The sequence below is a fragment of the Manacus vitellinus genome, unplaced genomic scaffold (genome assembly GCF_001715985.3).
Source record: "Manacus vitellinus isolate BGI_N305 unplaced genomic scaffold, ASM171598v3 scaffold_4_pilon, whole genome shotgun sequence".
NCBI classification, from domain to species: Eukaryota; Metazoa; Chordata; class Aves; order Passeriformes; family Pipridae; genus Manacus; species Manacus vitellinus.
The window spans coordinates 9,482,918-9,498,910 of NW_021940604.1; the positions used below are offsets into that span (position 1 = coordinate 9,482,918).

General features: G+C 40.9%; 1 protein-coding gene across 1 annotated transcript in view; it reads right to left on the reverse strand.

The window, feature by feature from the left end:
* The window catches only part of ARFGEF3 (ARFGEF family member 3), an 88,817-nt gene extending 73,270 nt beyond the window's left edge, over nucleotides 1-15,547 (reverse strand). Inside the window, exons 1-3 of the mRNA XM_018078155.2 lie at nucleotides 15,240-15,547; nucleotides 14,076-14,127; nucleotides 968-1,049 (exon numbers count right to left, since the gene is read on the reverse strand). Coding sequence (XP_017933644.1) covers nucleotides 968-1,049; nucleotides 14,076-14,127; nucleotides 15,240-15,324 — 219 coding nt within the window. The 5' untranslated portion in view covers nucleotides 15,325-15,547. The remainder of the gene's footprint in view (nucleotides 1-967; nucleotides 1,050-14,075; nucleotides 14,128-15,239) is intronic.
* Nucleotides 15,548-15,993: the final 446 nt, after the last annotated feature.

The following is a 15,993-nucleotide window of genomic DNA, read 5'->3' on the forward strand; positions in this document are numbered from 1 at the left end:
CCCTTCATAAAACTTTACATATCATAAATGCAGATGAAGGACTGTATTGTTGCCTGGATTACCTTTATAGGCTTCTAGATAGGAGGTAACATTCTTATTTAACTGTTACCATACTGAAAATTCGCAGCTTTGCAATTCTAGTTCTTACAGAACTCAAGTGTTACGTGTAGCAATTTAGAAGACTAAAAAGATGAAATTTATCCTCAGTGAGCATTCCCAAGGAAGTTACACTACAACATACAGTGGGTCACTCGTAATTCTTCCACTATTCTTTGCTGAGCATGAGTTTGCAAAGCTCTTCTAGCAGGCATACCCACACCAGTACAACAACAGACATTTTTATTTAAGTCCCACTTTTCACTTTAAAAGCAACCTCCATTCCCTACTTGTCATATAGCTGAAACGCAGGGCACAGGATGTCAGAGTGGGACCAGAGTACTACGCTGCAAGAAGGTGATATATGTCTTCTGGAAAAGCCAATAATTACCAAAACCCTTAAAAAACCACCATTTTCCTTAGCCAGAGCCTTCTAGAACCACTACAACCATTTTGTGCCCCAATACGGGGCACGGTCTAACCAAATATCTGACACCTTATATGCTGGATTAAATGAATTTGAGCGATCCACTTACATCCTTATACTCAATTCCAATCAAAGAAAGCAGCAAGTCTTGACTCAGCTTAGTTTCTTAAGATGCTTAACAGCGGCAGAGACTAGCACAGGGACACGCAAGGAAGAGTACATCTACATTTCAAAGTTAAAATCCAGGAACTCCTACTATCTGCAAACATTTTTAGCTTCAGCCCTTACTTGCATCCTGACTTCTGAACACCATTACAGAAACACGAACATTACTGTTAGATCAACATGAGGATAGACACCTTTTCTGTGCTATTTTTCAAGAGAAAAGCCTAGCTTTCCTTAACACCCGCTGCCTGTCAACACACCCCCACTCTAAAGCCATACCTGCATCCCTGCTAGAGCCTGTTGAGCCAGCTTCATGCTCTTGGATTCCAGAGCCAGTTGAAGAGGAAGAAGACACTTCTCCCTGAGGAAAATTAAAAAAAAAAAAAATTCAAGTAACATTCTAGCAAGGCTGTATCACTTTCGGTAAGATCACACTTGCATACAGTAATCAAAGATAATTTCACAACTCTGTGAAAAGCTGGCATGTTTCTTCACACACTGTTAAGAATGGTCTTTCAACTGAAATTTCACAAAACACAACTGTTAGCCCTCTGTGTGCATGCATGAATGTGCAAAGCATAGACGGCATTGATTCACAACTCACTAGTGGTCTTTCAACCCAGCGTGTTGAACATTACACTTCAGTCACTTACCTTCTGTTTAATAGTCAAGTTTCCAGAAAAGTGGTTTCATAATCCACCTTCTATTAGCTGAGTTTCAGTCCATGGCCTGCTCTACAGTACAGTGCGCCCTGTTGTGTTAGCTCCCTCCAACTATAAATGGCGTAGACAAAAGCAAATGGACACTAACCAACTTGGTTTACACCTGAATTAGCATGTGCCATAACTATGACTTAGCTATACTTTGATTATAGAATAACAAAATTTTAATATTAAAATAAATTATTAGTTAGGATATTATTTTAGATGTTTTTGACTCTGTGCTCAGATACTAAATTTATTTAATTTATTAATTTAAACACTGCCTGGAACTGTGACTTCTCTCTTTACTCCTTGCTCCTTATCAGAGAAGAGCTGCAGCATCTGATGGACATGTAGTAACCACAAACCCTTTAAGCAAATCCTGCTAGTTGGTAGGAAACTCATTCCTGATCAGAGATGCTCAGCCTATGTCCAACTGCAGTTCCCTGAACATTTGCACTTTATTAGGTTACATATCATAACAGGCACTTATCTGTACATAGAGTCTATTTTTCACATTTGTGTAGACATATTTGCTTATGGTAAACTATTTGTGCCAGAGTCTCAGTACTTGTCTGCATTGAAGTTGTCTTAAGGGAGCGTTAGGTTGGATATTAGAAAAGGTTCTTCACCCAGAAGGTGGTTGGGCACTGGAACAGGCTCCCCAGAGAAGCAGTCACAGCACTAAGCCTGACGGAGTCCAAGAAGCATTTGGACAAGACTCTTGGGCACATGGTGTGACTCTTGGGGATGGTCCTGTGTAGAGCCAGGAGCTGGATTTGATGATCCTTGTGGGTCCCTTCCAACTTGGCATATTCTGTGATGGCACCCCAAGGAGCCCTTTTGGAATCACATTAATTTCCTCTCCATGAAGACAACTGTGTGCAAGGTAAGAAGAAAACAATTCCTTGAGACTCTTCTTACCCAACTGGAAATTCTTCCTTCATAACTAGCTAAGGAGAAACCCTGGGGTAGAGCAATAGTGATTACTGGAGTTTCAGAGGCATTGTCAAATCTACCTAAAGTCATGCACAGTCTGCCCGTAACCTACTAACCTCACTCCAAAACAGTAAGTCTACAACCTGAACCTTCTTTTTAAATACATTTAAATGGAGATTACCAAACACTGGCCATTTCACCTTTGGGGAACCCACCTTGTAACTCATTCAGTGGATCCTGGTTTGCAGCGGGGACTGATTTTCCATTCCAAAAACGAACTCTATTTTCAGTTTGTTCAGTTGTTATTCCTTTGTCTCCATCTTTCCCCAAAAAACTACAAATCACAAGCTACCCCAAGGGGCACAAATCTGCTATTTGCTCTTTGAAACGCAACCTCTTCCTTTAATGATAAATTAAAGACTTGAAAGTCACAAGCACGGCTCAGTTAAGCAATATAGCAAGCTTCTGTACTTGGAAAAGATTCTTGAGAATCTGCAGGTCTTAATTTTTACCTTCTTTGCAGCTTATGGCAACTTGTAAAAGGCCATTTGGCATAATGCTATGGGAATCTTCTAAAAAGAAATATGAATACTAAAAAACTTGAAGCAGACTACATGTATATCTTAAAATAGGTTTCTAACTAAAAGGTAAATATTTGCTCCATGAGATATTCTGAGAAAAAGGCAGGCGCAAAGCCCAATTTTTGCAGAAGCTTCTTTCTTGAATGTTTCTGGAATCAATTTAACTAGAAGGACTCTCGAATCCTGTGAGTTTAGCATCCAAGACAGTTTGAATTACAGAACATCTATGAGATATTTCCCGTAAGAGTGTCATACAATCCAGACCTGCAGAAACTGCCAAACCATCTACTCCAGAGTTCAGATAGCAGTCCTCTAGCCAGTACAGAGCTGGCTACCACCTATGTATCTAATCCCAGCTTTGCTTAGACCTAAGAACATATATAGCCTGCAGGTAAACTGTGATAGCAAGGTGCCACAGCAATACATCTCTAATCCAAAAATCACCTGTAAATGCTAACTTTTACATTATGACTTTGACATATTTCCTCTTTTAAAAAAATGTTCACTATCACCCTGTGGGGGAGAACTCACACTTGAAATTAGTAGATCAACAGATGCCAAAATAAGGCACCTTTGCATTAACCAGTACTCAATCATCCAGACACAGACAGGGGAAAAAAGGAAGGAAAAAAATCACAACAGTGTATATACTAACTGCAGGGATGTTAAAAGCAGATGATTATTTAGACCTCCGTTTCTTCAGGGCTGAACACCACTTTTCTTTTAGGCTTTCTACAGGTTGATGCAACAGCATATAAACATTTTGGGCATTATTAATACAGAACAAACTTATTCTCACATTAAAGTGGATGGAGACTGGGAGGAGAGGGAAAAAGGAAGGTAAAAGTTACTGGAGTGGATCCAGTTCAGTTTCATTATAATGAAGACAGGTGGGAGCTCCTACGGCTTATGTGTAGCTACCCTGCACATCAGCATGTTGCCTACCATCTGTCATCACATACTGCCATGAGCAGAGAACAATGAGAGCCTTGAAATATGTCCCAAAATGAAGAACAAAAAATGATAAACAGGAGAATGGAAATTAGAACAGATTCAATTAGATGAACTCCTCATCCTTGCTAAAAATGTTTAACTGAAAATCTAATTAAGGTTGCTGTAGACTGTGTTCTCACTGTATTCTTAGGGAAAATGAATTGCCATTGTGCCATTTCCTGTTCTTGTTACACACTCAGACAATTAAACCTTCAGCATTTCCATGCTAGAACTATAAAACACCTGCAGAGATACCTTGGAATGTTTGATTAGCTTGAGCACCTTCCACACTTCAGTTTAACCTGCCATTTAAAAGCATCATCTGATAGCATGAGAATACAGAAGGACGTGGTAGACAATTCTCAGGAGAATGGAAGAGAATGATGTAAATTCAGTCAGTCCCTTCTAAGGTCTACCATTAAAAAACTGGATTGAATAAGGACACACAAGAGAGAATGCAGACCAGAATTTGGTCTCAGAGTGCAATGAAGTAAGGGACTGAGGTTTCCTCTTATACCTTACAGCCATTTTATAATTCCACCCTGTTTTGCGTGATCTCATTGCTTATTGCACCGTCTGCCTTCTGTACTGTTAAGTTACAATTCATTGAGGTTTTGTAATGCTACACATGTAAGACATTCTACATAAGTGGCGTTCTCAGATTAAGCTGGTGCACAACAATATACTTCAAAACACAGTTAAGAATGTTTTCCATTTACATAATGTATAGAAACTAGTTGCACACTGGAACTCTTAAATTGCACGCAAGTGTGGACATACATACACATACAGTTTTAGGTACAAATGCCAACTTAACCCTGAATGAGATGAGTCAAGTACAACACAGAGGGAGGATGAAAATAAGGGAGAACCTTTGACTTACAGAAAGGGAAGTTACCTGCCTAGTGTCAAGTAAAAAGCTCAGAGACAGAACCAAGCACATAATCCAAGATCAGCCTGTGCTTCCTGAGCTACCCACTCCATGACTGTCAACTTTGCAAACAGCAGAATGAATCATGAGAATAAATAAATAATAAATAGCCTTTATATTCAGCACACTAGGTTACAATGACCTTTCTAGTTGACTGAGTTTGCCGTGGCTCATCAACCTACCACTTTCCCTGCAGGTCTGGAACACAGGGTGCTATGACATGTCAGCCAAAACAGACTGTCAAAAAGGTCAGAGAAAGATAGATTACTATTTGTAAGTAGAAAGATCATAAAATTTTTTCCACTCTAATTGTAGTGAAGAAAGCCTTTAGTGAGAAGAGAATAATGTTTCATTAATTCATTCTCATGATAAAAACTGTAATGAAAATAGGAAATGGTCCGATCTTAACTCCTTCTTGTTAGTACCCGGAACACAGTCTCACAACCTACCTTCGGCTCCTTGATTTAGGGAAGGGGGTACTATAGATGAGACATTTTTCCCTTCATGCAAATGGTGATAGCCATCCTATTTTTAATCCCATTTCTGAAAATTAAAGATTATAAATAAGACATGTCTCTGCGTTATCTTCCCGCTGAAAAGTACATAGGCAAAGCAAAATTCAGAACTCCAGGGCCTTATCAGCATGCAATTTGCGTACCATAGAGCCATTCGCAACCCAGTCAAAGAACAGATAAGAATTTAATTTGGTGCTGTTGCCATTTTCTGATACACTGTTTGTTAGACGGGATAACAGTCACAGCCAGAGTAACATCTATGATTGAAAAGAGCTTCTCCATCTTGGCTGCTTAAAATGAACAGAGTAGCACAGTGTAATATTATTAGCCTCACTCAAGAAGAGAGTTGGCCCATGATGAAAAATAAATGGTAGAGATGAATTCTCAGAATTCTGGAGGTACCCATAGCTGTTACTCTTAAATAAGCCAAACAGAAGTAACCACTGTCCTTACACAAAAGGGGATGATAATTTACGTAAAACAAATTCCAGTGCTGTATATACGAACACATGTACGTATAAAAGTAGAAACTTCCTGTGCGAGCTTAGAGAACACTGATAAAAGATTCCACTAACAACTTTATGGTTTATAATAGAAATACTTAAAACCTAGAGGAGGAATAGTAAATAAATATATCCTTTTTCAAGCAACAGCTCTTCAAGAAGAAGGGAAATTTTAAGTCCTTGCTCATATTCTAGAGAAATGATTGATTTTATCTACTAGGGAAATATGACAAGAGTACAAAGAGTGTTAAAGTCAAGCTCAAAGAGAGGTTTGGAGTCCACCATGCAAAAATATAGGGCAAGTTCTCCTGCCTCCACAATTCAAGAAGTCAAACTAGATGACAACACACCACTCCAGCACTAAAATTTGTGCCTCTGTGCAAGTACAAGTTTGTCATTAGTACTTATCCTATTGCTCTAATAGGTCTCTAAAAGACAACATCTGAAGACTTCCAGTTAGAAACCTCCTTTTCAAGAAAAAAAAAAAACAAACCAACAACAAATTATCTTTATGATGCTGTACCATTACAAGATGATCATGCACATTAGACAACTTGTTACAGTGCTACATAAGAATGAACAAGCACTCAGTGTTGCAGTTTACAGGTCCTGAAAAAAAACAACAGTTGGGAGACTGTTGTCATACTATGTAGATATAAATGCTTGCTTGCTTCATCAGAGCCAAGATTTTACTCCAGTTACTCACAAGCATAGAGACACTTGGGTGCATGTTTCCCAAGTAAGAGATTTGCCTCTCACGTAATCAGGTGAGGTTCCACATTTACTAATAACTAAAATTATAATTTCTAGCTGAAAGCATTTTCATTTTTCTGTCTCACCACTTGCATCTTATTTTTTTTTAATTCTCATTCTTTTCTTCCCTACAGAATGCAAAACTCTTTGCTTTTATCCAGTTACAATGGAAGGCTTCTTTTCATCTGACTTGAGGTTAACTCTTCTTTCCATATCCGATTCTCTCACCTCAGCTGCTGACATCAGCTCTCTCTTGGAGTTCCCTCCAAGTCAGTATTTAATTTTTCCTTCCTCTTTGTTTTATGTATTCACTCTTCCCTCCAATCTATTTGCTTTTCATACCAAGACACAAAGTAATCACTTCATTCAACACTTAAACCAACCTGCCTTTGGAGGGAAGTATATGAGTTGCTTAGCAGACGATGTTTAACGACACAGCAAAAAGGAAGAGAAGAATAATGCCTAATTATTTTAGATACAGTTTCTTAGGTAGAATTTTAATAATTTTTTTCAACCTGGAATATTGAATGACACTGCAATTTAAAACTGCTTGTTATTAAAGCAGTGAGATAATGGCATTTCTAATCTTTTTTATTTACAGACTTTCCAAGATAAATGGATTTGCCATTACAGAAGAAGCACAGCTCTACTTATGGAAAAGCAAACATGAGCAATTTAATCTTCCAGCCAACCTCATGCAGCCAAGGCCACAAAATTCATACAATTGTAATTAAGTAGCTCAGCACAGTCACTCAGCTGGAGAGCGCTTCTAAGGTCATCTGTTTCTTTGCTATACTGGCTAATAACATCTTGATTTCAACGCAAACACAAAGTTCCTAGATAGGACCCTGACAGTGTTGTCAAGATGAAAACAAAACAGAACAAAGCAAAAAATATCAGCACAAGGTGTGCCTTTACTTGAGAGGAGAGGAAGAGAGACAACAAAAGATTCTACACAATATTAAATAGACAAGGCCAAAATAACAATCAGATGCTGCCAGCCTCCAAAGTTCCCCTCTCTCTGATACATTATCATCACTCTCCCTAGAACAACCCTTATAGACTTTTGCCCTTTGTGCACAAGCTATCACAGTAACTCTGCTCTTAAGGAATTTCATGACATGTAAACCTTACAAGATCTTAATTATATAGCAATCTGTATCCTTCAGGTGATATTCTTTATTATAATTTGAAGTACAACATGAAGATGAGGTGAGAAGCAGAGTATCCATCCTTAGTGTACACCTCCTGCCCTTAAGTAGAGGACATGCTGGAGTGGCTCAGCCTACAATTTTGAAAGCTTATCAAACTAGTCCATGAAACTTCTCTTCCCTCTACTTGGTAAGCTTGGAAAGGAAGTTAAGGATTTTTCCCTGAAAATAACAAATAAAGTGTCTTATGAAAATTAAAATTCCAGCAAGAGAAGTTTTACAATGCTGGGACTAGGTAGAACTGAGGGAACAGAAAAGAGACATAGAGATACTAGAGCATAGAGAACTTGCACATTACCTTATTTTCTCCATCACAGTTGGATGGCCTACAGCGAGTTACAGAAGTTTGATGAAGAAATGGGAGAATGAGATACATTTCTGGGCATTACTGGTTACATTTTGAAGATCAATGCTGCAATCTGCAATACCATTCAACTTTCACAGCAGTTTCAGAAACAGCAAGAACTGCCCTTAAAAAAAAACAACCAAACAACAAAACCACAACAACAAAACCAAACCAAAAACCCTCACAACAAACCCACAGGTAAGTGTAGCAGAAATCATGCACCTTTGTCCACGACAACATTAAACCTTGCCTTGCTTGATACATTCATGAGTCAATAACCCTCACTAGCAGGTTTTTAGGGACTTCTATATCTAGAGGCCTTCCAACACTTTTGAAATCTTGTCTTGACAGCAAGAGTTCAGACGTGCACTACAGAAACTACATCCCTTTCCTCTTCAATAGTGCTGTCTTTTCAGTCCCAGAACAGATGCAAAGTTTTGCAAAGATTATGTACCTGACCATCAGAAGGGCCACTTACATATCCCAAATTAAACATGCAGATTGATTCTATATTACACGGTGCCACATTGTCTTTCTAGACACTGATCTCCTCCCCTCACCTACTCCTCAACATTAGAACTGGGAATGCAATATTTTAAATCAAGACCAGTACATATACACCATTCAAAACACCAAATGGGCTACATAAATGCTCCCAAAAGTCTGGATTTAGGCTGTAAACTGCCAACACAAGAGATGAAGCTCAACAATCCACTCTGCAACTAGAACCTCTTCTTGGCCACATGCCTGCCAGGGAACTCATAATCACTTGCTGAATGCCAGAAAACGACCATGTAATGGTTGAGCAGCAGAGTCACCCAACAGTCACACTCAGGAGGAAAGCATAGGAGCACTTAATGCCAGGTGGCTGTGAGAGCAAGAGTTGGAAAGAAAGTGTTTTAAAAAAGCAAAAAAGTAAAATAGAGAGCGATATGCTAAAACCACTCCTCAGAGACAGCCATTCCTCCCCTCACAATCACCATTTCTGGTCAGGGATCTGCTGTATGTATAGCTTTTCTCTCCCAGCAGAAAAAAACTAATAGAAAATATGAACAAAATTAAGAAATGGGAAAATACAAAAATAATGAAATCATAAACATTTCTTCACAATGGAGAAGCCAAAACACATCCCAAGACTCAAAATTTTTTAAGTGGATGAATTACCTACAAAGCTAAGTGGATTATAAGTCTCAATAGCATGGGTGGTTTGGTGATAATCACACCACAATTACTGCTTTTATTATTTGTTGAGTACATGTAATGTAAAATGAGTGAGCATGTTGCTTTATTTAAGAGTTTATAAGGTATATATTTCTCAAGAAGTATGTCAAATGCAAAGCTAGAGATGCAAAAATAAGCAGCAGATTAGAACTACCACTTTTATTCCCAGATGCCCATGACCATAAAAAAAAAAAATGCAAGGAGGATAGATATGTCAGAGTTCACCTAAGTTTAAGACATATGTTTGTTCCTGACAGCTCTTCATCACATTGGCTTACTGAAGTTCCCAAACTGCCCTCAAAAACTAGTGGCAAGACAACTACTACTGGGACACAAACAGAAGAGACAGAACTGGATGTAAGCTGGTTATTACAGAGGACCCTGCTCATCACTGACTTCTGACTTTCCAGCTGTAATCTCCAGAAATACTGATCATTTTTGAAAGGCCAATGTGAAATACAAGAAGGATTCAAGTGAGACTTTCTGGCACAGCACATGATGTAACCTGCATTCCTTCTGAAAAGAAGCTCCCTCAGAAGTCCCAACCAACCTCCTCTTAGCAGCACTAAGTCTGTGCTGGTAACAAGCCACCTAGTTTTACATAGCCTATAAGGCATGACTTAACTTTATAAAGCATTCCAAGAAACTCCGGTAAACCCAAGTTTTTTCAAAGCGGTATGTGACTGGTAAGCGCTGTCCAGCCTCTTATTTTATTCTCTGATATGGTGATAATCCTCCAGTTTAATGATTATTAAACTGCTCTGATCAAAAATTCTTTTTCAAAACTTATTTTCTTGTGTCTGTTCAGTTACCCTTAATAGGTCATATTTCAGCCTCTAAAATCACAGTAGAGGAACTGCTGGGGCTTAGCCAAGAAGAGAGCCTTATTCAGTGTATATTGTTGGCCTTAGGGAAGAATTTGTCGTCTTGAAAATACTGAAGTAAACAGAGCCCAACTTAGTAGCAAACAACTGTTTGCTGGCAGACAACTCTTAAGCTATTTTCTGTGTGATCAATTCACCAATTAAAACACGAGCACATCAATTCCTTTTATCTAATTCATGATTTAAGTCATCCATCCAGCCTCCTTAAGGACTTAATATATATCCAATCTTTACAACTCCTATTCAGAGAAAAATATCATCATATGAGGCAGGTAACAAGAGACTAGTTACCAATAGATTATGTGACTCTCCCTCCTCGAGAATTCACAGAACATCTACAACAAAGCCTTGAACAGACTTCAAGTAATTTCCATCTTGATCCACTTTAATCTTCGTTACTATCCCAGACCTTGCCCAATACTCTGATCATAAGCTAAAAGTCCCCAAAAGTCACACATATTCCTATCTCAAGGTAGAGCTGACAAGACACTGTGGGAAACTCCATTTTTGTTGGAGATTTCTATTTCTTTAGGAAGTGAGACATTTAAATAATGCCCCTCACTAGAATTAATATGCAAGGTCATTAAGTGGGATTTGGATTCATAAGTCCAATTAACATCAAAGGAAGTGGAACAGCAAAATAGTCTCATTTAGTTCCCTAAAGATATACCCAACAGATCTCTATCAAACTAATTAAAGAATGACATTCCAGGCTGAATGTCCAGTCACTGGGACTCCTTTGGGGCAAAAGTACTCCAGGTGCTCCCAAACATAACAGGCATGTGCTATGTAAACTGCTACCAGACAAGTGCTAGAAACGGCTCCCATACAAATGCTGAAGCTAAAGCCCCTTATTAACTGCACACACATCAGAGAACTATAATGTGGTCTGCCTGGTGTTCAGTAACAAAGGTCCAACACAAGAGAGGAGACTATGGATAGGTCAGGAGCAAGCCAGAACACAGAAATAATCTACCTCAACACTATTTGTGGAGACAAGTATGTAGCTGATATAATACACATTAAAAAACCCTTGAACTCAAATGTGTCATAGTCTGAGGAAATGCAAAAAGATACCTTGTCCTCCCCATTCTCACACTAGGATCACGATCTTACAAGAAAACGTTATGAAGAACCTCTACTCATCTGGAACTGGGGTGTCAAAAACAGCAAATGGTTTTTCTTTTTATAATTAAAAAAAAAAAGTGAGTATATAGTTTACACACTCTCATTCTTGTGAGCAGTCTTCATTCTTCAGTTCTAGAAGGAAAAGAACAAGGTCACAGCCAATCTGTTAAATGGCAACAACATCACAACTCACTAGTGGAAGTAAGACACTGCTCTGTGGAGAAACAGAATACTGACTAGATCACTTCCTTGATTCACTATTTTTTAACCAAGCCAGTATCTATCTCAACTGGACATGGCAGCTCATAAATCTGTTCTCCATCTCTATGCAGTATGGATGTGCCTTAGATCAAGAACTTCCCAAAATACCCTGTAAAGAAGTGCTGATGTCCTTTCTTTATATCTACTATATTCTAAGGACACACCAAACTTTACTACTAAATAGGCTGGAACATCCTCCCCCCACATACAGTACTCAAAATTCAGCTCATAAATATATTTTTTCCTGAACTTTTTGCCACACTGCCTTTAACACTTGCAGTACGTTGTTGCTATGGATCTCAGATCTGAGTTGTGGATTAGGGTTAATTAATGGAAAGATTCACTCTAGTTCTAGTATTACAGAATATTCCAGAACACATTCCCATGCTCTGTTACTACACTCAAAAATATTATAGCAGAAAGTGTGAAGCACAGATGCAGATTCCAAGCGGATGAGCAGCCAGAGGCTGACCTGCATTACAGCAGGTGATACAACCTGCACCTGATATAAGTCGAAGGCAGGAAAGAGGCATGGTTAGAATGTCTCCATCCTGTATCTTGGCTGTATTTCTGGTCATAGCTGCCACTTTACTTTCAAGGCTATTCTTTTCTAGTGTTAGGAACCAAGCCATTAGAGTGCTGCTCTTTAACTAATACCAAGCAAAGAAGAATTTTTATCTAATTTGCACATCATGCAGGTGAACTCCAGCCCAAGATGTGGCTCAGTGTGCTGATCTGGAGCCCGGCTGTAGCTTATTATCAGAGAGGGAAAACTAAGTTCACCGACAGGTCCCACAGTGTCTGAGGACGTGTGGCAGAGACTTACCAAGGGCCCCACAACAAAAGCTTTTATTTAAATTCTCCCGTGTACCTTCTATTTTGCAAAACATTCAGTAATAATGAGTGCATTGTTACTGACAAGTCTAACGTTAGGAGTTTACTTCACATCGACACCTGTGAAGGCTTTAGCTTTATTTAAAACGATTAGGATTTACAGAGGGGAAAACACCCCAACTAAACAAATACATCATTAAGAACACTGGGGGAAGAAGAGAAAAAGGTAGACATATCGGTAAAGAGGTAGTAGGCAAGTGAAACAGGAAGTAGTGTGATAATAGCTAGTTAACTAATTAACAGGGAATGACAATAGCACTTAAAAAGAGAGACCATAAAGATAGAGGCTGATAAAAGGGAAGATGAAGAGCCAAGTGTTCTCCAGCCACGGTGACAAGTAAACATAATTCTAAGGGAGCTACTGGGAATTAGTCATCCAGCTGTTTCCAGTCCATGTTGGAGATGCATGCGTCTGGCATTGGTTATGTCAGACCTGTGCTACATCCATCCCTCACTTGATCGAGGCCTTTTGTGGACTAGAACTGATAGGACTTTAGAATGGCGAAAGAACTGCTCTTATATCTTTCCTATTTAGTGACTGCTTGACTGAGAGTAATATTGTGATAAAAGAATGGCACCTCTGTCAGGAGCTCATAATAGACATCAGGGAGGACTACAGGACAGGCCACACATCCAGCAAAACTCCTATATACTCTTTTATAAAAACTCAATCATCTCTGACTAAAGTACTTCTAAATAAAAAGGGGTACCTTTGCATCTGATAGACTTCAATCAATTTCTTCCATGGATTTGTTGAGGTGCTTTTTGCACTCGTGTAATTTTTTAGCATCCATTATGTTCTTTAATAAGGCAAGCCTAAATATTTCATATCTGAATGATTAGGCTGTGTGAAACAACATCCTTCTGTTTTAAACAGTGTGCTTGCTAGTTTCTTTGGATGATTCTCAATGGTTCTGTCAGAAGGGACAATGAATAATTTTGCATATCCACTTACTCCATAACAATCAGAATTTCCAAAATGAGATCTTGTGCACGTCCCCCATTTTATAGGTGTACAAATGGAGGCAGGAAGAAGGAAGAAGGCTTACTCAAGATAATCTAGTAGGCTAACAGAAGAAGTAGGCATAGAAACTGCATTATTTTAGTTCTTAGTCAGTGTCCTAGCTATATAATAACTTTTCAGTTTCCAGAATTTTTATTTTCAGTAAACAAAAACTGACCTAGATTTAAAAGAAAACGAACACACTGAGAAGGCTGGGAAACATTATCGTTTATACTGAAAGCTGTAATTTAGAAGGAAAACTCTTCAGACCGTCAGGCAGCCCTCCTTTCTAATCAATGTCACCACTATACATACCCATTTTAACACATTTCATTCATGACCAGAGTCCAAGGGATCATCAGAAAGTTATCCACTACTATCAGCATAGACACATATATCTACAAACTAAAGAAATCACAAAGATTCAGCCCCCTCCCTTGTTTACCTCACTTTTAATTCAATTTTTTGCATCAATTTTACAAATACTGACAGCTCCACAGGATTCAACATTAAATGTTCTTACCTTAGCTGATATGGAGGTATCTTGATAGCAGCATCAGGAGAATCCAAGGTTTCTGTATAATCAAAGGAAACAACAGGGCTTTTAACAGAAACTTCTGAGTTCAACCACAGTAATACATCTGGCTACAATCTCTGAACTAATGATCCTAAAGTTTACACCTACTTCAGCTGACAAAACAAAAATCACTGCTGCTCTAAGTCCACAAAACTTTGCATAAATTTGTCAGGAGCCTGAGTGCCCAATGAAAAGGTATGGAGTACCATCTTTTCCACTTTCACATATCAGCACTTCGGCAGCACAGATACTAAAACTGGAACAGTATATGGGATATTTGCATGGCTTCTGTGCAAGAGTAACACAATTAATGAAGCAATCCATGGAACATAAAGATGAAAGGCCAGTAATAAGACAGCAACAGGTATGAATTATCACAGAATGCTGTAGCTATGTATGGAAGAAAAATAAAAATTTAAAGTAGTTGAAAGCATCACAGTTATGATGATGTAAGTTAGGAGTCTTGCTGACGAGTGCTCCAGGTTCCTAGCGTCAAAAAACACTTCAAGTCACAAACAATCTTGCAAAATGGGTGGATGCTGAAATGCATCTAAGCTTGTATTCCCTTAAAAAATGAACTCGTTATACTGATCACTTGCATTATACAGCAAGCATAAAAGAGCTCATGGAATCCAGTAAAACAAAACTCCGAGCTTTTAAAATAGATTCCCGAACACAAGCCAGCAGTAAAAACTATGCTGGAGGGTTTTTTTTAACGATGATTTAGGGGAAGGAGGATGATTTAAGGAAAAGACAGCCCCCCCCAAACATACAGGGAAAGTGACAGCTACTGATACCCGTATCTGCCTGGCAAGCGCCACGAAACAGACCCAGGAGGTGGGGAGGGCGAGGGACACGGATATCCTCCGGGACCGGTAGCAGGTGCCACGGCCTCTTCCAGCAGCGCGGAGCTCCCGGGCATTTTGAAGAGCCCGAGGCGCTCAGGTCGCTCCCCACTCGCCGGAGGCTCAGCGGCCGGCGCGGAACAAGTTTGCTGAGGTCTCCCTGCCCCCGCTGTTACAAAACCTCTCCATCACCGGCTCCTGCCCCGCTCCGCTCCCCGCGGCAGCCCGGCCGCGGCGGGGTCAGCCCGCGCCCCCCGCCCCGTACCGATGGCCCAGGTGCAGCTCTCCTTGATGGCCCTGTGCTTGCTCCCCGACGCCTCCTTCTGCAGCTTTCGCAGGATTTCTTCCATCTTGCCTCCCTCGGGATCTTCGCCTAGCCGCGGGGGAAGAGAAGCAGGCTGCGAGCAAGAGGAGGAGAATAAAAAACTGGAGGAGGAGGGCGGTGCGGGCGGCAGAGCCGTGCCGGGGCTGCCCCTGCCGCAGAGTGCCTACGCTGGGGAGCGGAGCGCAGAGCATCCCGCTGCCGCCCCGCCGCACGCTTGATGAATCACGCGAGCTCGACATGGCAGGGGGACACGTCAGAAATTGTTGCCGCTCGGCAGTCCCTCCTCCTCCTCCTCCTTCTCCCCCCGGGCAGGCCCGGTGGCAGCAGCGGGGGCTGGGGCCGGGCCTGGCACTGCCCACGGGAGCACAGGGCCTCCCCTTCTCGGCGCGAGGGCGGAGACCCTTAGAGCAGGGCCGGGCGCCGCCAAGAGCCGGGCCCTGTGTGTCGGCGGCAGCAGCCCCGCGGAGGCGTCACGGCGCGGGCAGGCGGGCCGCCATGGCGGAACCGGCGGCGGGGGGGCGCCAGGCAGCCCGGGCCTGCCCGCCCCCGGCAGCGGGAGGGGCGCCGGGCGGCGCCTGCGCCTCGGGGCTCCGCGCTCCACGGGGCCACTCCCGGGGCCGGGCGGAGGTGCTGCTCCTGGTTCCGCCCGGCCACCCTGCTGCTGAGCGCGGCCCGAGACTGCAGGGCAGGATTC